This window comes from Crotalus tigris, unplaced genomic scaffold (assembly GCF_016545835.1).
Source record: "Crotalus tigris isolate CLP2741 ecotype Arizona unplaced genomic scaffold, ASM1654583v1 scf7180000024116.2146003, whole genome shotgun sequence".
NCBI classification, from domain to species: Eukaryota; Metazoa; Chordata; class Lepidosauria; order Squamata; family Viperidae; genus Crotalus; species Crotalus tigris.
Window position 1 is genome coordinate 225,097 of NW_024100393.1, and position 23,003 is coordinate 248,099.

Genomic DNA, 23,003 nt, shown 5'->3' on the forward strand with positions numbered 1-23,003 from the left:
AGGATAGAGAATTAGGATATCAGCTACTGAGAGAACTTTATATTTTGTCACTAACTACTTTTACCTCTGGGACCCAAAAATGTATTTTCAAGACATTTGACAATTGTTTTATTGGGTGAGCTCACATAGAGGATTTTGGCTGGGACAAATTAATAAGTCGGAGCAAATCTGAGAGGTCCAGATGTTGGGCCTATATCAGTCACAGACACCATGGTCAATGGGCATGGAAAAATGCAAGAAGAATAAAAATTTGAATGTGATACGAGTAATCTGCTGGAAAAAGTGTGCATTGTTTAATCAGTGAATTAATACATTTGGCATAATTTTTTTTTTAAAAATAGCTCTTGTATTTTAATTTCAGACTGTAAACTTTGATTTAACAAAGAACTATCTAGACTTAATCATAACCTACACAACATTAATGATATTGCTGTCTCGGATTGAAGAACGGAAAGCCATCATAGGATTGTACAACTATGCTCATGAAATGACGCATGGAGCAAGGTATCTGATACACTGGGGGCCTTCGGGGACCTCATGCATTTTGCACAAGTATTTTTACACTGAATTCTTCTTTTGCTTTCAGTGATAGAGAGTACCCACGTCTTGGCCAGATGATTGTGGATTATGAGAATCCATTGAAGAAAATGATGGAAGAATTTGTACCACACAGTAAAGTAGGTGTGAATTTTTCTGTTTGCTGAAATGAGCGTGTATGTATTTTTAAAATTCAGTTAAGCGCTTTATAATGTGCCTGTCACTATTTTCATTAATGATTTAAAAATAATTAGATTGTTAATTAGGCTAGTTGCATAAATAGATAAAAACTTTTTATCTTTCCCCTGTAAACAAAATTTGTAAATTGCTATATTATTGTGATTTCTCTATGCTTTTCCCCTGACTTCTGAATTTGTATAGTGAGATAGTGTTCAGTCACTTATTAAGTCTTGGAATATTCACAGTCATTATCTAATTCAATATTTTAACCTTCATTATCCCTTTTGGTATCGTATATGCTTACCACATTTTCTCAGTATTCTCAAAAATATAAAATATATATAAAGAATTATATTTAATACTTTGGGACTCAGAGTTTTCACCTCCTAGACTATGCTTGCAGTAGTCCCATTAAAGAAGAATTTTACATTCTGGTAAAAATATAACATTCGTAATTTCACTTTCTTACTGCATGCAAATATGCACGGTAATGATAATCATTTGCAAGCATGTGAAAAGGAATGTTTAAATTAATTAGAGTTAATAGAATGAATCTTGAAGGAACTATAAGACAAAAGGGAAATAAAACTCACTTTCTCTGCATTCTATAAAGCTCTGTTAAAGATTCTCTGCTGTATATTTGGATTGACTTTATAGTAAGCAGTTTCATTCTTTATGAACAAGATAATATAATCACGTTAGCCAGTAACCAAATAGCTTTTAAAGCTTCTAATATCTGTCACCATTTGTCAGCATTTTAAAAAGCTCTCTGCTTTTTTTTTTTTAAAATAAACTGGCTTCAAGCAGTAGCTTTGCGAAAAGAAACAGTAAAAGGTAATGAAAGTAAATAGAAGTGTATTTGTGATGGAAGAGAGATGTTAAGTAAAATTTGGGAGTTGTGTGATGCCAAGCCCTGGCTTTGAGTATTGGACAGGGTAAGGTACTGTACTTTCCAGCGTATAAGACGACATTTGAAAGCGTTGAAATTGGCGCCAAAGTCAGGGGTCGTCTTATACGCCGAGTCGTCTTATATGCCGGAAATAACAGTAGTTTCCAGCGTATAAGACGACTTTCTAGGCATGTAACTTGGCGCCGAAGTCGGAGGTCATCTTATATGCCGGGTCGCCTTATACGCCGGAATATACGGTAACCAAAGATGTTGGAGGAGTACAAGAGGAATGAGTTAATGGCCTGGAGAGAGCAGAGGATTGAGTAGGTGAACCATTTGGTTCTGATTGCTCCTGGTGGTGTCATACCTTAATAGGTCATCCTAGGAGTTGGAAGCAGTTGGGCTCTCTCCTAGATTTCATTTGTGTCTCAAAAGTAGATGCAGTATGAATTGAGAATGGAGGATATTAACTGTCCTTTGTTATTGACAAAACTACTCTTTGATTGCTATGGAGTTAACTAGTACTACCAATCTTTGCAAATGAATGAGTCTATTCATTTGGTCTGCCTCAGATGTCTAATGGATCGTCTGGTTTCCAGAGGGTTCTTGGATAATTTACTGAAGCCCTGGAAGACAGTTATGGAGAGGCCTTGGTTATTTACTATGGAAACAACTGCAGCCTTAGACAGGATTGTACCTGAGTGGCTTCTCCTTGTCAGTTGATCTAGGGCAGACATGTCAAACTCGCGACATCATGTGATGTCACGCGATGTATCGGAATTTTTCCCCATTGCCGGCAATGGGGTGGGTGCGGTTTCCTCATGACGAGTCCGGCCCATGGGCCAGTAGTTTGACACTCCTGATCTTGGGGAAATATTAAGTTTATTGAGGAGCTCCGACAGGTGAATGGGCTGGAGAGATGCATAGAGCAATGCTGACAAAAAAACAAGAGTGAATCTGATCAAACATTGGTAAGAACATAGGTTCAAGCCTACACTGTGGCTGTAAGAGTGGCAAAATGATAGTATGTCTCCACTCTTATTGTATGGATTGCCACCCAGATGTCCAGTTCAAAAAGGCCAGAAAGAGTAAGTCAGAATAGCATTTTTTGGGCTGCTGTGGGAATTGGGAAATAAAATCACTCAGATTAGTTGGAAATTGCAGGTCTGCTATACAAATACTATAAAAGTGACCAGAATTACGCCTTAGGTGATAAGAGTTTGAGCCAGGATCTGAGGAAATTGATTCAATTTTCTGTGGCATCGACTTTGGCATCTGAACCTTGGTAAAAGCCTCCAGGGAGGTACAGATAGACAAAGTCAATGTGCAGATAGGTTTAGTGCTACATTTAAGTTATGTCAGGTGTGGAACGTCATTCTTGTGTCTTCAGTTGGCACTTTTTATCTACTTACTACATTCTTCATACATAACTTAATGCAGTACAGCTCAAAACACTGTTTAGATTGTTAAGAAGATAGGCCTGCAGTTGCAGAGGGGCCTAGATTAAAAAAAGATTATTTGGACACTTTGGGGGCTGTTTCATGCTTGGATATGGTTTCAAGACCACATTGATCTCCCTTGTTAGTGAGCTGTGGCAAGACTGGGGTAGAGGGAGTGCAACCCTCACAATTTGGCTTGATCTCTCAGTGGCCTTCAGTACCATTGATTATGGTATCACTCTGCAGTGTATCTGAGTGTTGAGAATACATAGTGATCTTTTTTCCTAAGGGGACAATTCTGGTCAATAGTGGTGGAAGTAGTCAAGGCCTAGGGCGTTCTGTTGTGGAATGCCACTGGACCTGATACTGTTACACTTTTCTTAGTCTGTTCTACTGTATGGAGCTGACACAAGATTCTCAGTTGAATATTACCCCATCACCACCCCTGCCAATTGGAATCCTGATCTAGGGCCTGGAAGTTATTAATGTCTAGATGGCGGAAAAGCAGGCTCAGTTCCAGAAAGGTGGAATGGCTTTGGGGTTCAGAATCCATATGTATATTCTTTCTTTAGTTCTGGATAGCTGAGCTGTTTCATCATCTGCAGTTCCTCCTAGATCAGAGGTCTCCAAACTTGGCTGCTTTAAGACTTGTGGAGTTCAACTCCCAGAGTTCCTCAGTCAGCATGGCTGGCTGAGGAATTCTGGAAATTGAAGTCCACAAGTCTTAAGGTGGCCAAGTTTGAAGACCCCTGTCCTAGATTTACTGATTTGACTTAAAGAACAAGAGGTAGCTACTGTGAGGAGGGCCTTCTCATCTTGTGTGCTGGCTATGGCCTTTTCTGAATCAAGTCCTCCTCATAGTTAAGGTGCCTTGGCTACTTTTCTACTACAGTAATGCAATGCACTTTTCATGCCCTTAAAGGTACCTAGATAGTAGAGGCAGTCCAAAATGCAACAGCTCAGCTAGTTATGGATGCCACTTGATTGCCCATTATCCATTGCCTGTTCTTTCAGAGCTGCATGGGATGGCTGCCAGTGCAATTCAAAGTACTTTAAAATACTTCATGATTTGGCAGCTGAATAAGATTCGGGGGGGGGGGAGACTTATGAACTGATTATTCTTTCATTGCAAGGGCTGTGGGGTTGAGCTGTGTTTTTGCCCCCTCCCCCCCCTCAAAATCTGATTAGCCCCAACCCACTTGGTATTTTAGAAAGCTAATATGTATGGCTTTTCAAGAAGGCTACAGAGGCTGGTGTGTTGTGAGTCTCTCTCTTTCCTGCAGGAGGAATATCTGTTTTAATCGGATTTTGGCTCTTTGCATATGAGATGATGATGATTCATTGAATGTATTTTATTTGTTTTTAATCTTGTTATAGAATATGGAAGTGCAAGCCATTTAGAGTCAGTTACACTTGGACTGATGTATAAGCCTTGGTAATAAATAGCAAGAAGTACCGGTAATACTGTTTTGTTTTGTTTTTTCAGCCAGAGATAGAATGTGAATTTACTATATCCCATCACAGCTGTTTTGATGCAGGCTTAGCTTGTTGGTGCTCTGGATGTACAGGCACTTAAAAACAGCAGGGTGTATTTTACATGCTATTTTGTAGCATGCAAACTGGAGTCAGTGTTCAAGTTTTGCTATGGATTTCTGAAACATGAGCAACATTGGATGCTTGAAAGTACCGTGATATTAGATTCAAATGTTATTTATTATCAGTTTTTAAAATGTATGTCTCGATTCATTATTAATTTGTGCTCTAGGCTCTTTCAGATGCCCTAATCTCACTTCAAATGGTCTATCCTCGTCGGAACCTTTCAGCTGATCAGTGGAGAAATGCCCAGCTCTTGAGCCTCATCAGTGCTCCCAGCACAATGCTTAATCCTGCACAATCAGACACAGTAAGTCACTCTTCGATGGATCTGCATTATACTTATGCCTTGAAACTAGCATTAATTAATTAAATTAATACAGTTATTTGTTTGGATATAAGATGTTATCCACCAACCTCTGTTATCCTTTGAATTCAGATTTTTTTGTTGAGTTCATATATTATGCCTAAATGTAGGTTAACATAAATTAATTGAGCTATTTGCATAACATCTTCTATCCAAACAACTAATTATATTAATTTAATAAGTCATGCTTCTACGGCTGCGGAGCCCAGGGGAGCATTCAGCCATGAGGCTGTTTAGTCCCCAGAAAACCCTCCCTTCTCCTTTTAACTAACTTTAATCTCTTGTCTCCTCTTAACATTTTTAACGTTTCTATTTACTCTTTTGTATTTTAACGTTTTATTGTACAGTGCCCAAAGTCCCTCATTGAGGGAGATGGGCAATAGAGAAATGGGATGGATGGATGGACTTAAAAACTTAAAATACTGGCTGAGGTAGATCATAAACTATGCATTGCTCTTTTAACTTATGGTTAAAAGGTGGGGGATCTTATATTAACCCAGTTAATATAGTGGTCTGGTATCTGGGAATATTTAGCCACCCCAAACACTGCAAGGTAGTACAATGGGGATTAAATCTATACAAACAAATTATTATTAATGCTGTGTATACATTAATTAATTTTCTACATTAGTGATTCTTCCCATATGTAAATTAAAAAGCAATCTACTGACCAACTGAAAGTCTGTCTATTCCAGTATAGAAGCATTCTGAAGGCTTACAAGTGGAACGTTGGCAAGAGAATTCTCTTCTACTGTCTTTAGTTCAGGACATATCTGAACCTATCAAATTCTGCTACCAATGTTAGTAGGCATGGATAACCCTGCCCTAAAATAATATTGTCCAGTCCCTTTTTTAAAACCATGTAAATTAGTGAATATCACCAAATCAGATGATGATAAATGTCTGTGGAGAGTCTCAATCTTCAAGGTCCTGGTTGACCAAGGATGCTTTTCCAAAAGGCAACTGGACTTTCTTGGGGTTTTTTTGTTTTATTTTATTTTATTTTATTTTTAAAAAGTTTCGCTTCTCATCGAAGAACTGAAGTAGCTTCTTGGATGAGAAGTGAAATGTTTTTTAAAAAAAGTCAAGAAAGTCCAATTGTCTTTTGGAAAAGCACCTTTGGGACAGATGGCAGTGAATTTTCCATATTTTAACCAGTTATTATGTAAAGGAGTATTGTTTTTGAATGTCTCCTATTAGTAGACGATCTCTGTGTTGTATAATTATGAGAGGGGGAGGTTTTTCCCATTATAGTTTTACATCATGAATGGATTTTATTCAACCTTATCATAATGGCAAGCACCGAATTAAGATGACTTTCTCATACAAGCTTCTATCTCTAGTTCTCTTTATTAATTTTATTGCAAGTCAGATTACACTTGGGCCATTAAGCACAGAATTGTAATTTTTATGTTGGGGATGTTAAAATTTTAAATTACAGAATCAGAGTAAATAACAAATTGTTAGGCTATAAATAGTGCTTGCTTAATTTTTTCATTCCACATATCCTACATACTGTGTTTATATATGCAATAAGTATATTTAGTTATGCTTCATTGGACAGCACTGATCCATTAGAATTATGCCTGCGGCTATCGCAGTTGGCAAATTTGTGCTGATTAAGTCATTATATTCTCCCAAGGGGCTCCCATGAGGATCATCACAAAGAAAAGTTAGCTCATCTTTAAATACAGGTTAGAAAGTATGTCTCTGAGCTGAAATTGAATAATAAGTCAGTCTCAGTTCAATATTAATCGTCTTCACAATTCTAAGTTAGGAGAAGTGTATTTCAGGACAAATCAGAAGAAGTCAAGAGTGTATTTATATGTAATTGTTAGATCATAACAACATGTGTACTTCTGTTAAACTGAACACCTTCCTCCCTTCCCACTGCCATGCAGAATTGTAGCTAAACAGTCCTGACACTACATTTTGAACATGTCAGTCCAGAACTAAGTAACTGTAACAGTCGTTATATTTAAAGCAAAATACAGATTAAGCCATTTTAGCTTTATCTGTATTAAAAATATAATTTAAACCATTTTTATAATCCTGAAATATCTGTACATTATATTTTCCTGCTTTTCTTTAAAATGTAAGTAGATGTTAGATGAAAATGAATCTTATATTAACTAGATTACTGTTTTCCAGTGGTGATTAAAAATTGCTTTTTTAAACAGATGCCATGTGAATATCTCTCTCTGGATACAATGGAAAAATGGATAATTTGTAAGTTTAAATTTTACTGATTTGCTTGCAGTTAAAGTTCTTTACCGTGGTGTCACAGTATCAATATGTAAGAAATTATTGAGAGAATAGAACAATTGTGCTATTCTCTACTCCAAAATATTCATGGCTTTAACCATAATTTTTTAGTACAGTGGCATAAAATGATGCTAAACAACATTTCATCTTCAGCTGATGTTTTAGACTTTTCAAATCCAGGTGAAATTTACTGGTCGTTAATTTTTATTGTGACATAAGATGAATGAGAGAAATAATAGAAGGAAAAATGGAGTCCCGATTCCCACTGCATTTTAAGCTGAACCATACTAGTAAAATAAAATATGTGTACCACCGTCTTACAACCCAGCCCCAAACTGTACATCTTTCATTTCTAATAAATATGGACCAGAATCTGAATTAGTAGTTTCTTGGTTTCAAATTTTGGTCATGGCAGGTTTGGAAGTTGGACTTAGTCATAGAAAAGCTACACACTATTGCTAAAGACCAGTAGAGAGTTAAAATTGAGCCACACAACAATTCTCTTAGCTACACTAGCTGACACATTGGGTAGTATGAACGTACTTGAAGCTTTAGTTCCAATTCCTTCCTTTTTTTATGGTCAAGCAGTGTTATCAGCTGCGTGAACTATTTAATTTTTCCAACTTTTAACATTTCTTATAGACATGACCCAAAAAAGTTCTGTTTATATTAATGAGAAGAGAATCAAGAATGTGCTTAAATATCTTCCTTGGGAATCAATGTTTAAAATGGCAAACTTTTTTATGTTAAAACTGAGGAACCAAAGGGAGATTTTATGGATACCTCTCTGAGAAATAAGTTCAGTTCAAGGACTAACAGGAGAAATCTACTAACAGAAAGTCAGAAAAGACCTATCATTTAACATCATCATATGAGAAAAAGTAGGGAGCAATGGGACTGCTTATCCTTGCATTTTCTCTTTAAAATGTCTGGAAGCACCTGAACCTTTAACCAGAATGCTTTGCTGAGGAGATGGTGTGGCTGTTTGTGGTTGGCTAGCTGATGGAGATTTTTAATCCTTACCTAGAACATCTTTAGAATGGCTAATTGAAGAACCATTATTCTTTAAAAAAAAAAACCTTAATTTTCTGATGCACTAGATATAAAACCTAGGAAATGCCTTTTTCTAGTATACTTATTAATGCAAAACACCAAGCAAGTTGTTTGCACTCATGGCGATTTGATTTCTACTGGAGACCAAACAAGAATGCCTCTTTTTGAAGAAAATAATGTAAAGATAAAAAAGGTTTTCACATTATGTTTCAACATAAAATAAATTATGATTTTTTTTCTCTCTCCTTTTAAACCAGTGGTTCTCAACCTATGGGTCGGGACTCCATTTGTGGTCAAACGACCATTTCACGGGGGTCGCCAAACAACATAGTCCGCCATTTTTTCCCCCCTTTTCCTTAGCTGTGCTACTCCCTTTTATTCTATTGGCTTTTGAAAGCCAATAGAATAGACTCTCTTAAATAGAGTCTAATTCTATTGACTTTCAAAAGCCAATAGGAATTGTCCAGGCTGTCTCTGCCCTACTGAGCCCGCCAAAAGTCCCATTCTGCAAACGGTGCTGCACCAGTTGAGTAGTCCTCGACTTACGACCGGTTGGGGGGTCGCGGCATTAAAAAGGTTGAGAACCACTGTTTTAAACCAAGGGTATGTAGATTTTTTTTTTAAGCATCTGGTGTTGGTAGGCTCTCAAAAGTGGACAAAGCCATGATAAAAATTTGATTACATTTTAATGTAGCTTTAATTAACCATGGCTCATATGGTTGCTTGTCCTATACTGTTATCCTTTTGTTCCATAAAACAATGGGAATCGCCAGGTACTGTTGGGATTCAGGTCGGGTGGAATGGAATGGCTCTAGGGAGCACAGATCATGAAAAGTCATTTTGTATATTCTGTATAGATATTTATTTATTCATTCAATTTCTACGGCTGCCCATCTCAGTCAGTGACTCTGGATGTCTTACAATTTAAAAAGTATTACAATTAAAAATACTAGTAACATTTTAAAACAATAAAAACATTAAAAGGTAGTCCTCGTTTAAAGATTGTAATTGGGACCAGAAATTCCATTGCCAAACAAGGTGGTCAGACGGCATGATGTCATGTGACTATGCCTATTAATAGTGTCAGCTGCAACAATCCCATTTGCTGCCTACAGTTATGTGATTGCCATTTGTGGCCTCCTGATTGCTTGTCAGAAGCTAGCAGTGAACGTCGCAAATGGTAATCGCATGACCAAAAAATGCTGCAACGTCATGATTGTGAGCCATTTGCCAAGTTTCTGCATTGTAAAAACGTGATCATGGGAATGCTCGTTCCCCTCATTCGGAGCTGTTGTAATTTCAAATGATCACTGAATGAGTGGTCATTAAGTGAGGACTGCACAGTGATTATTTTAAATTATGTAGGGATGTTAAAGCAATTGTATCTTAAGATCAAGTAGGTTGAAGATGTATTAATTGGATGCAATAAAAGGTATGCATGACCTATTTTATTTTTGTGGGTAGAATGTAAATGGATTTGAATCTTAGTATTTTGCTTCAATTCTTAATAATTATTTTTATAACTTCGTGATTTTCTTCCCCTCATCTTAAAGTTGGGTTTATTTTGTGCCATGGAATCCTGAATAATGATACAACAGCTTTGACCCTCTGGAAACTTGCTCTTCAAAGCAGCTCTTGCTTGGCACTCTTTCGGGATGAAGTTTTTCATATTCATAAAGCAGCTGAAGATTTGTTTGTAAACATAAGAGGGTATGTTTTTAAAAAATTATGATGATTGAGGTATGATAAAAAGAGAAGAAAATCTAGATCATTCATCACTAAGATTGGTAGAAACAGCAGCATCTGTTATCTTTCACCTCACCCCACTCATTTGTAGCTTTATCATATTCAGATCTTTCATTATGAGTCTTGTTAAGATGAAGCTAAGGTTGAGTCTTGTTAAGATGAAGCTAAGGTTGCCTTTAAAGTTATTTTAGAACTTAAGTTTAATTGGGGTCCATAATACAAATATCTGTCAATAGTATTAACAGATTCAACACTCATGAAATTAGAAGGGAAGATCAGAGAAATTTGTCCACCCTATCCTTTAGGACCATGTTTCAATGCTATTCATAGCATTGAACCTGAAGAAAGGCATTACTAGTACATATTTAATTTGATAATTATTGAAGTACATAAATGTTTCATTGATCATACCTAGAAGGGGGTTCATCTAGTCCTCCCAGAAGGTTTTGGAGCTATATTTTTAAAGATCATCCTTTTCTTTCTAAGCTGCAAACTGTTTTTGAAATTGAAAAAAATTAAATAAGATCGGCAGATAGACAGACAGGCAGACATGGTTTCTATTATGCAAGAAGAATTGGATATATCTTGAAGCAATACCTGGAGAGTTGCCAGTTCATGTCCTCAGAAGAGCCAAAAGAGAATTGACTGCTAGGGTAAATATTCTGATAAAGGAAAAAAACAAAAGCATTATGAGAATCAGAAAACAAAGGCCTCCAGAAACAGCAGGCACGAGTTAGAGTTATTTAACATCTAAAATTAAATCTTAATTTAAAATGTTCTTATTGCATGCCTTCTGATTCTGCAAAGAAAAAGATACATAAAACTCTTTTTCTATTTCTGTTTTTTCTTTGTTTATATTGGATTTATATATATTAAATAAGTAAGACTTTGGGCTTTGAGGAAATTAAATAAAGGAAGATTTCCTTGACTTTTGCAACTGGAGTCACCGAAAATTTACATCACTATGTTTACACATTTTATTTATATTTGCAGCTATAACAAGCGTATAAATGACATAAGAGAGTGCAAGGAAGCTGCTGTATCACATGCGTAAGTGTACTACAAAGTAACAATTTTAGAAGGCTGTTAATTATTCATACTCCTCTAAATTTTATAGCTGTATCAATAAAGTTAAGAGATAGATTTAGATCCTATTTCACAAAGTGAACGCCATTCCGATTTTTTTTTTCTCCTTTCCCTTTCTTGCAGCTGCAGAACCACACAATTCAGAAATGTTAGTGGGGGGGATGTTTTCTTTTGTGGAGCTTATTTCATGGGGGAGAATATTAACATGTCCCTTTGTGGGTGAACACAATTATCCTCTGGCTTTCTCACTGGATTGTTGAATCCAAGTATATGTTTTCTGTCATGCAGCTCACTCTATATGCTATCTTCCATAGTTGATCTGTTCTTGAATTGTATATTTTTGTTAAAATGCTTTAAGAGCAGAATTACAAAGTAGATGTTGCTAAACAATTCTAGAACTCTGTGGCTGCAAAAAAAACATTAAAAGTAGTGTTTATTAATAGTAGGCTTTAACATAAAAATAATTAGACTGCGGAATTATATGAAATATCAGTAGACCAGAGATTTCCAAACAACTTGAGATTTATTTCTGAAATGTAAGATATTGGTAATGTTAATCATAACATTTGTATTTTTCAAACAGCGGTTCAATGCACAGAGAACGGCGCAAGTTTCTACGGTCTGCACTAAAAGAGCTAGCCACTGTCCTGTCAGATCAGCCAGGACTCTTAGGTCCCAAGGTAAATAAATGATGCTACCGGAAAAGAAATGTTTTCTTTCAGAATTACTAGTTCTGTTGTTTCATCATTCTGGACAATTCAGTTTGATATGCACACCTTCTTTAGAAATGAATCACATTAATAAATGTCTCTCTTTCTTTTCCAGGCCCTGTTTGTATTTATGGCACTATCCTTTGCTCGTGATGAAATTATTTGGCTGCTTCGACATGCAGATAATATGCCTAAGAAAAGCACGGATGATTTCATAGATAAGTAAGGCAATAGCTAAAATAACGGGGGGGGGGAAGGGTCATGTTTCTTGGCAGCTTATGATTCATTTGCCTTTTGATACTGGGAACTACTTATACACGATGATTCTAGACAGCTTTTATCTCTTGATAGAGAAATAAATGTCCTCTATACCATAGCTGCTGAGGGGTCGTTGTAAATATGAAATTATATCAAAACATGGTTGTGCATGTTGGTTGAAAGTTGTATATCAAGATTTATAAGGCAGGATATATATGGCATGATGATTTGAATATGTGCCATTCCAGTATTACATAGGGAATTGCACTACTGCACTGTATGAAAACTAGATTACAATACAAATGTTTCATTAATTCAGTGTTTCTCAATCTTGACAATTTTAAGGCATTTGGACTTCAACTCCCAGAATTCCATAGCCAGCAATGCTGGCAGTGGAATTCTGGGAGTTGAAGTCCACATGTCTTAAAATTGTCAAGGTTGAGAAACGCTGCATTAATTTAAAGTATTGACTACTAGCAATTTTTAGAAAGTTTAAAAATAAAAACAAGAGATAAGATGCAAATTGAAAACAACATTGTATTAATTAAATGAAACTGGATGGGGCCTTTCATTAGTTTCCTCAAAAGCATTAATTTGTCTATAAAAAGCGAACAGACAAGAAATTAATGGGGCCCTAACAGAAAAGGTCATATTAATAAAGATATTTAATAGTTTTGTTATTATTTTCTCCGCTATCACCACATAGATAACTAAGGTGGAATCTGAAACATGTTCCCATCAGCAGATCTTTACTGTATTATTGCAGTGATGGTGAGAAGGCTGCTGACAGGACTTTGAGAATAATGTATTAATAATTTTAATTAATTTAGTTTTATGTATTAGAAATAATAAAGATGAGATATAAATAAATAATATAAATATAAATATGATGCACACTGTACTAATGCACACCGGGTGAGTCAGTGCATAGAATGTTCCAATATCCCTCAGCTGAAAAGCTCTCAAAAATGTTCTGAATATCCTAAAGAGATTTAAAATATTTATGTCAATTAATTCACATACATGGATTGTTGTGTTGTAAGCCAATCTTTAAAACTACGTTAGATCTCAAATGTGATGGGTCAGCCACAAACAAAAGTTTCACTGAACACGTTATACATAAAAATTAATAAAGTGTGTGCGCGCACGCATGTACTCATTTTGTAGTATAATTTCCATCATCACAGATTGTTTTCCTTTTGCAACGCATACTATATTTATTCACAAATAAGCCAACCTTTTAATTTTTTATCAAAATTCTGTGGAAATTGTGCCACTCTTTGTCCCTTAGACTAGGCTGATGGGACCTTATGGACCTTATCCACTGATAGCATGACATTTTCTACTAGAATTGCTTCTTTCAAAAGGGGAAGATTCATTGTATGGGAGTAGTCCCTGCAGTGCTCTTGGATGTGTGCCATTATTTTTAATCAAATGCCAATAGTTCAGTAAATGTCTCATTTATCATAGAGGTGTTGTTTCAGACATCCATCTCTGTTGGCCTGTTAAAAGCAGGAACATTTTAACCCTTCCCCTCTGTCTCTTCTCTATAGCAGAAGCGTGCAACCTTTTAGTTGTCAAGAGCAACATTTTTAGAGACTGCACTTTTCTAAATGGGTGGAACCACAGCACAAATTTGTTTGTGGATGGGACCCTTTTTGAGGTTTATTATACAGTTTTCATGTGTTTTACATCTGAAACTGGCAGGAAATCAATCCCAGACAGGGGGTTTCCAAAGGCCACAGGAAAAGGGTCTACATCTCAAGAGACCATAGCATCACTGGTGGCCCTCCCTCTCCTTGGCTCCCTTACATCTTCCTTCCCATTCAGCTAGAAGACAAGCTTGCTAGATGATTCATCCCTTCCATTTGTCCCCTGTCCCCTTCTTTCAAATGTACGTTTTAATATGTTTCCTCTTAATTATGTAGGCTTAATTGGGACAAACATAAAATGTTTGTTGTCAGGCGCAAAAAATCAAGACCATTCATAAGATTGAAGCATAGTTGAATTAATGAAATGCATATTCAAGAACCTAGTCAACTAACAGTCAACACTAAATTGGTGCTAAGGGTCCATGGAATTCAAGGGGGAGCTGGAGTTAGATCTCTTGTGCCAACACAAGGGTTCTAAATTGATGGTGCATTTAACTCCGCCCTCCCAGCTCTGCCTGCCCTTCTATATTTGCACGAAGAGAGACTTTCATGTAATCTTTCCATGAGATACTCTGTTTAATTCTCTTCCCTTTACAAATCTGTCTCAGTGAAAACAATATAAGTTAAAAGCAAAAAAAAGTCGAGCTGTTGGTCTTTTCTCACTCGCTACAGATTTTACAAGGTGTTTTTTCCCCACTTGTCAGCCACCTGCTTTGTTCTGTTCCTTCAGGCACATAGCAGAACTGATTTTCTACATGGAAGAGCTTAGAGCACACGTACGAAAATATGGCCCAGTGATGCAAAGATATTATGTTCAGTATCTATCAGGTTTTGATGCAGTTGTTTTAAACGAACTTGTACAGGTGAGTGGTGAAGATTTTGCCATGAAATCTGATAAAATTTGCAAGAGTTGGATTAAATACTATTGTGCTTATTTTTTTGAAATTCCTGTTTAAAGTCAGTATAAAAGTCTATGTTTCCTATTAGTCAGCATAAAAAGATACACTGGTGACAAAAACATTTTTAAGGCCTCCATATTTTGTCTGGAAGGACAAAATTGCTTTATTTACAATAAGTCAGTTTTTCCAGTGTCCACTAGATGGGGCTTAACACTTGTCCTTCATCAAAGATTCATTAGGCTGTTCAGGGGGGGAAATAAGTTACCAGTGTGCTTATATTTTAAATCATGAATGCATATAATAAAGGTGAAGTTTCTTGTCATAAGGAAAAAGCCTGTGAGGACATCACGGCAGAAGTGAAAACTAAAGCAAACAACTAGTGCCTCTCCCCCCTCTTTTATTAGTGTAGCTTAGTAAGCTTTGAATATTTATTTATCTTTATTTGATTTATGTACTTAGCTGGGTTGTCGAGATGGGTAACAGAAACTGAACAACAAACTGTAGACAAAAAGTTAAAAATGTGTGTTGAAAATGGCCACTCGCATTAATTAAGAAAAACCTGGGAAAAAGAATGGGTTGTGACTGCGCATCTAAACAGGAAATACGTTCCATGGAACTGTGAAGAAGCCTCCATCCCTTTTAGAGTACTATATGCGTGAACCTTGGTCATCAGTAGCGTTTTTAGAATGTCTTTTCTCCCTGTCTAATGTTTGGATAGCTTCCACAAAAAAAAAAAGAGATGGTCCTGCAGATAATTAGGTTGTAATTATACAATATACATATAAAAATAAGTAATTTATTTAGGACTCAGAAGGAAGTTCTCTTCCATAACTTAAACTTCTGTGCATTTCAGCTCTATATAGCCTGGTTAAGACAAGTTGTCTAAAACATTTGATAGTAACTATTAGGTTGACTGTCCCTGGATGTCAGCATTTGACTTGTAAAAGTTCTCAAATATCTTTAATTAAAATCACTAGTTTTCCTGCTTTCATCAATAACCTCTTAGGTTTATCTAGATACGGGAGTGGGGAGTGTTAAATAAATAGTTCATTTTTTGTTGTACTTTGTAATTAAATTATTTTAGCCTGATAGCCATGAAACAATATTAACAGATTTCAGATTAAATACTATGGGTTGATTTTATTTTTTTAATACTGTCTATAAAATGATATACTCTTCTTATTATTACTCACCCTAACTCTTTTATACATGGATTGCATGCATCAGACTTTATATACTGTCAACACCACTTCGAATTTATCTACATATATATCTGGCAAGGGATGCAAGTAATGGGGAAGGAAAACTTCCTAACGCGTGTGTGTGTGTGTGTGTTGGCACTTTAGATTCAGTGCTTGGATTTTGTGGGAATGTGAACAACAACCTTCGCTACATCAATTTAAAGCAGAAAGCAACTAAACAATCCCAGGAAAATGTCATTGCTTTAAAGAATTTCAGGCACTTGTTAAATCCACACTTACATAGGTTTCAAAGCACCTCTTTATCAATACAGTACAATACAATACAGTTGGAAGGGACCTTGGTGGTCTTCTAGTCCAGCTCTCTGCTCAAGCAGCAGAATTTATACCATCTCAGACAAGAGACTAATCAGTCTCTTCTTAAAAACCTCCAGTGACGGAGGGCCCAGGATGTCTGGAGGCAAGCTGTTCCACTGGTTAATTGTCCTCACTGTTAGGAACTTTCTCCTTAATTCTAGGTTGCTTCTCTCTTTGATCAGTTTCCAACCATTGTTTCTTGTCCTGCCCTTAGTGCTTTGGAGAATAATGTGATCCCCTCTTCTTTGTGGCAGCCCCTCAAACACTGGAATACTGCTATCATGTCACCCCTATTTCTTCTTTTTTTAGACTAGCCAAACCCAAGTCCTGCAGCCATTCTCCGTATGTTTTAGACTCCAGGCCTTGAATCCTCTTAGTTGTTCTTCTCTGAACTTTTTCCAAGGTCTCAATATCTTTTTTGTAGTATGGTAACCGAAATTGGTTGCAGTATTCCAGGTGTGGTCTCGCTAGGGTTTTATAAAGCAGTACTAATACTTTGCATGATCTTGATTCTGTGCCTCTGTTTATACAACCCAGGTGTGTATTAGCTTTTTTAGCTGCTGCTGTACACTGCTGGCTCATAGTCAAGTGATCGTCCACTAGGACTCCAAGGTCCTCTGTTTTTGAGCCAGGTCTTGTCTAATTTGCACTTATATCTTTGATTTTTCCTGCCTAAATATAAAATTCTGCTTTTCTCCACATTAAAACTCATTTTGTTGGATAGGACCCATTGTTCAAGTTTGTCAAGATCTTTTTGGATCCTGAACTTGTCTTCTTAGGTGTTGGCTATTCCTGCCAGTTTAGTGTTATCTGCAAATTTGATGAGTTCCCCTTCTATTTCCTAATCTAAAATTTTGAAGAGTACTGGGCTTAAGACAGAGCCTTGTGGTACCCCACTGCTTACTTCTCTCCATGTGGATGTAGTACCATTGAGGACTATTCATTGAGTGCGGTTTGTCTGCCAGCTACAAATCCATCTGATGATGATGTGATATAGAGTTTGTAAGTGAGTGTGTTTGTGTGTACATATAAAGAATTCCCTTTTGTGATTACTTGCAGTTAGTGATTGACTACAGAATTAGCCAATGCTGTAATTTGTTCCCTTTATACATTTTAATATTTAGAATCTTTCGGTGTGCCCTGAAGATGAATCCATCATTATGTCCTCTTTTGTAAACACTATGACTTCCTTGAGTGTGAAACAAGGTAAGTGTGTGTGTGTTAGTGAGTGAGTGAGAGAAAGAGAGAGAATGAGATTAAAGGGTTTAAAAGGAGTATGGTTTCGGTGAGTTCCATAATCTTCATTCCTCACTAAAAGCTACTCCCTTACACCAGGGAGTGGCAGAAGAATAGAAATCTTGTGAGATATCCACATCTCGCAAGATCTTAATATTTACAAACAACATTGTGTGGTTTGAACCTTTAGTGTATCTTATTTATTTATTTATTTATTCAGGGGCATCTATAACAGTGAAAGTGTTCTTGATTGAAAGTGCTGTTTCCAGCTTTTTATCATTCTGAATAACGTATATACAAATATATAGAGAGGTATATGTTTGATGCAGCTGTTTTAACCAAGTAAACAATTTTGAACAATAAGTGTCATTCTTTTTTTCCTGCATGCGTTTCTGAAAGCAACTGCCCACTGTCAGAAACTGAGCTGTCAGTCTTTCATTTTCAAATATAAACTCATCATGTTCTAGATAACCCTACTCTTGAAAGCTAATGTGGCATTATCTTTGCCTTTGCTTGATCTCTTCGGTTTACTATAGACCAGTGTTTCTCAACCTTGACAATTTTAAGGCATGTGGACTTCAACTCCCAGAATTCCACAGCCAGCATTGCTGGCTGTGGAATTCTGGGAGTTGAAGTCCACATGCCTTAAAATTGTCAAGGTTGAGAAACACTGCTATAGACTGTGTAATGTCCAGTGCAGGTACAGTTGGCACAGATGTTAAATTCTGAAGATTCCTTGCAAAGTATTTCCAGAAACTAAGAACTCTCTATGGAAAACTACAAATATAACCTAGGTCTACCTGAACATTTTTGACTAGTAGTGTTTCACAGGACAATTAACTGATAACAATAATCAGATGTTGAAACTTAGATTTCCACAATTCAAATTTCAGTTAGTTATATAAACTGAGTTTTATTTAGGGAGTGTAGAGAGCTTTGCATAGGTCTAAAAATCATAAGCAAAATTCTGATATTAAATACAACGTTTTACGAATTGAGGGATTATCTTCATTGTGCATTAATAATGTGCTACAGAGTTGATTTTTCATTTCCTTCTATGGTGCAGTTGAAGATGGAGAGGTATTTGACTTCAGAGGAATGAGGCTTGATTGGTTTAGATTACAGGTAAGAATTATCTTCTTGTACTCTAAAGCAGAGGTCCCCAATCTTTTGGGCACCAGGGACCGGTTCTGTGGAGAAAGGTTTTTCCGCGGACCAGAAGGTGCGTGGTTTTGTGAGCTGCCTGCATCTCGCAGACGGGGCTTTGCTTGTTTGTGTGGACCAGTTGCTGGCATGCCACGGCCCGGTACCGGTCCATGGACTGGGGGTTAGGGACCCCTGCTCTAAAGTGTTTTGCTTTTTTTTTCTGCTCTAATAATTTTTAGTCAAGCCAATAATTTTTAAGTAAATTTACTAAATAATAATAAATGAACTTAAATGATTAAAGCTGCCATCCTGCTCTGCTAGTAAAAAGTATGTTTGCTACATGTTCTCATGCATGGATGGTAAATGGAATAATTTGCATATGTGTTTGGTTAGTTGGAACAAAATAATATACAAATTAACATTAACAGGCCTAGATCTAGAATTTTTCCAACTGATAATTCCTAAATAGAAATGTTTTTAGAAGTTGCCTACTATGTTGTTTCATATAATCATATTCATAATGTGAGGATAAAACATACTATATGTATATAGTTAGAAAGCAAAATATAAAAACCTAAGATTGCCTACATGGGCTCTGCCTGGTGATAGGAAGGATAGTTTCTCAAAGATTCCATTGATTTTGAGTTGTTAATTTTTAAGTATATTCAAAAATCTGCAATTAAAAAAAGTATAATACAATACACAACGTTGATCTGATTCAACCAGGTCTACCTTGGTTTAGAGGTGAAATATGCCCAGATTTTAATAGTCGTTTGTATACTTCATTCCATATCATTTATGATGAAACAAATCAATGTGTCCATGACTAATTAATCATCTCCCATCTCATAAGCATAGGATATGTTTTATATTGCAATAACTCATGCCTTTAAAACAAAAAGCCCTTTGTTAATCTTAGACATGAATTGGTTTGCTGACAAGCAAGCAAATGTTATTTTTCTCTACCTACGTTGTAGTCCTCCTACATTTATTGCTGTTAACATGGCATTACATTGATTTGTGCTGGCATAACTTCCCTATATGATTTCATTGATTCTTATTGGACATGCTGGAAAGAGCTCATGGTAGTCCAATATATGGGCTTTAAAAGCAATGCTCAAATTAGATTGATTTTTTTTTAATTGCTTTGATGTCAGGAAGTAGGATGCTATTAAATCAAACATTGATTCTCTGGAATGGGTTTCAGTGAAGATACAAGCTATTCTGGCAAGACATTGTAGAGATTGGTCAGTTGGCAGAACTGCTGTTCAATTCCAGCTGAATAAGCCCAACCAAGCAAAACACTAGAGTCATGATGAACTCCAATGTTAACTTTATTAAGCAATAAACAATCTGGCAAGTTCTGAAGTAAAGCTAGCTCTGAAGCAATGGCAGGAAGCAGATAATTAAAAGAGGAAAACTCCCTCCCATCTCTGACAGTACACATCACATTGTCCAATACATCTTCTAGTAATTGTTATGAGAAGAAAACCAAAACAACTCTTCAGCTCTCACGATGAGAAGACACACCTGTGGATTCAAACAATTCCCCTCTCCCCCTCCCGCACTCTTGGCAAGTTAGAATCACGCAACAGTCCTAAAGACAGTAGTCTTCGCAACTTGGCAACTGCTTCCAATTTTTGATTTCTTGGGCTAGCTGTATGTGGGCAGAACAAGCTTTTGTTTGGATCAGATAAGCCACATATGAACCATTCATTTATTTTCACGTAACATAGTAAGCTAGTGACACTTTTCTAATCATCTAGCTTCAGGTTTTGGAGTATTGAGTATGTTTTTCAACATTATATTTTCTAGAAGTTCTAAAACACATAGTTATCTTAATCTGGAGCGCAAGCCTTTTCATAAAGTAAACCTTATTGTCATTTAGATATGGCTCTTGTTTAAAGCAAGAGCATCAGGTAACACCAGTAATCTGTAATAACAGTTGAATAGCCAGATCAGTTTAGAAGATTATATGGCCTGTTCATGATGAATTTATTGTGCAAATACCTCCAAGGGTATCCTTCTGGAAAGATCCCATTGTTAAACCCAAATCAGTTTTTCTTGGAAGTTATTTTTTAAGATAATGTGTAAAGTCTGGTTTTCCTCAGTTGTTCAAAGAGCAAGAGTTGGAAGAACATGCTGGTCTTTTTATATAATTTTGGATTTTTTTTTCAAATACTACAGGAGAATATGCTTAAAATTTAAATTCTGCATTTGGACTTAGGAGGTTTTTGGCTATAAACAAACTTAGAATTTTTTAATATACTGTTTCAAGTAACATTTACTTAATTGCTAATTGGCACATTACTATTTTGATCTGATTTGGCTTTCATCCCAGTCAGGTAGCTTTATAAAAAAATATTTAAGCAATAAATGCTCTTTTATAAGGAAAATAAGTACTGTAAATGCCGGTGTCGACTTCCGTGAGCGCTGAAATCGGCGCCAAAGACGGGGGTCGTCTTATACGCCGAGTCGTCTTATACGCCGGAAATACTGGTAGTTTCCGGCGTATAAGACGACGTTCTAGGAATGCGGCCCGGCTATAAAGACGGGGGGTCGTCTTATACACCGGGTCGCCTTGTACACCGGCATTTACGGTAGCTTCCATAATTCTGGATTGAACTGTTAAATAAAAATAACTGGAAAAATCGTCTTCGTAGATTCTCAAATGACTCTTAATCAGTTTTGCTTATTTGTAATTCCCTTTGTAAAAATAGATAAAATTGTTTACACACAAAAAGTTGTTAAGGAGCATTTTGAAATTTTCTAAATGGTGATTGATAAAAATGACCTGTCCCAAGTTAAGCAAAATATAATGAAAACATATTTTGTTTTATTTTTCATTCAGTTTTATAACATAAATATTTCCATATAAATGGTGACAGATTCTCTCAAAGGAATAGGTCTTAGCCTGGGATCTGTCTTTTGTTTATTTTCCTTGTTTTTTATATTTACAGGCTTATACTAGTGTGTCCAAGGCTTCACTTAGTCTTGCAGACCACAGAGAACTTGGAAAAATGATGAACACAATCATTTTCCACACAAAAATGGTAGACTCTTTGGTTGAAATGTTGGTTGAAACATCAGATCTTTCTATATTTTGGTACGTCGTTTAATTTAATTCTGAACTTTTAATATTTGTAATGTTTTCTCACCCATCTTCAACTCTAAAGAGAAGGTATAAATTAAGAAATGCTGCAAAATGTCTGCTATTAACACAATTAGATTGCAATTTATTGTTGTGTAGGACCCACTGAATTCCATGGAACAGTTTTGAATAGACATTATAGAAATGCACTATTAATACATACTATGAGCTATTTCAATTCAGAGATTGGAAGGGAACCATCTTAATCTGGATTTTAGTCATTTGATACCTACAAAAGAGCAAGAATATAGTTACTGATTTTATTAAATTGTATCAGTTTAATATAGTTGATTAAACTAGCCTCTCTGCCATGCTATTGCTTATATACCTGTTGAGAATAGCATACCTGATCTTGTGTGGAGGCCATAAGACGAGGCTAGTGATGGGTATAGAGTTGGGTCATTGCTGCCAGCATGCCATTCATCTATTTGGCAGTTGGTGGTGCTGTGCAACAACAACAGAGGGTAAAAAATGTGCCATCCAATCAGTTTTGACTCCTGGAAATTGCCCTTTGCAGTTTTCTTGGCAGCATTTTTTAAAAACTGGATTTGTTATAGGGCTAAGTGAGAATGACACTCAGCTGACTTTGGCCTAAGCCAAGAATAGAATTGAAGTGTCCCAATTTCTAGACTAGTGCCTTATCCACTATACCAAGCAGGCAATGGGACACAGGTATACCCTTTTTCATTATTTTGCTTTTATGTTTTATCAAAATCCACTCAGAAGCATTCTTCTGCAGTTGTTTCTGGGTTGAATTTTTAAAAGATTGTTCTGCTCTTTTTTTCTTTCAAGAGGGCAAGATTGACTTATTTCAGAAACTTTTGAAGTAGAGATTGATTCAATTGTAATTTATTATTGCTCTATAAATTTATTTATTCCTCTAATTTTTATTAGAATAATTTATGATGATGTGAAGCTCTCGTATGTTACATCGTGTTTCAGTCTTTAGATGGTTTCAGGCATTGTATAAATAGAATATACCATGTTTCCCCAAAAATAAGACCCAGTCTTATTCATTTATTTATTTATTGCCTCCAAAAGAGACACCAGGTCTTATTTTCGGGGGGGGGGTCTTTTCCACTAATCTTGCGTCCCGCCTAGCTGGCCCACTTTTTTGAGGGCTGAAGGAACAGCTTCATTCTGCAGCTGAGAATGGAGTTGAGGCCTGCATTTTGCCGTCAGAGGCCTTTCCTATGAATGAATGAATGAATGAATGAATCCATAGCTCGATTCTCGGCTG

General features: G+C 36.3%; 1 protein-coding gene across 5 annotated transcripts in view; it reads left to right on the forward strand.

Moving 5' to 3' along the window:
* The window catches only part of NCKAP1 (NCK associated protein 1), a 65,803-nt gene that overhangs the window by 23,594 nt on the left and 19,206 nt on the right, over positions 1-23,003 (forward strand). For all 5 annotated transcript variants that reach the window (XM_039322535.1, XM_039322537.1, XM_039322538.1 and 2 more), the window contains 12 exons: positions 362-504; positions 587-677; positions 4,811-4,948; positions 7,186-7,234; positions 9,877-10,033; positions 11,063-11,119; positions 11,739-11,835; positions 11,981-12,087; positions 14,506-14,638; positions 17,355-17,436; positions 18,533-18,591; positions 21,573-21,718. In XM_039322535.1, the coding sequence (XP_039178469.1) occupies positions 362-504; positions 587-677; positions 4,811-4,948; positions 7,186-7,234; positions 9,877-10,033; positions 11,063-11,119; positions 11,739-11,835; positions 11,981-12,087; positions 14,506-14,638; positions 17,355-17,436; positions 18,533-18,591; positions 21,573-21,718 (1,259 nt within the window). The remainder of the gene's footprint in view (positions 1-361; positions 505-586; positions 678-4,810; positions 4,949-7,185; positions 7,235-9,876; positions 10,034-11,062; positions 11,120-11,738; positions 11,836-11,980; positions 12,088-14,505; positions 14,639-17,354; positions 17,437-18,532; positions 18,592-21,572; positions 21,719-23,003) is intronic.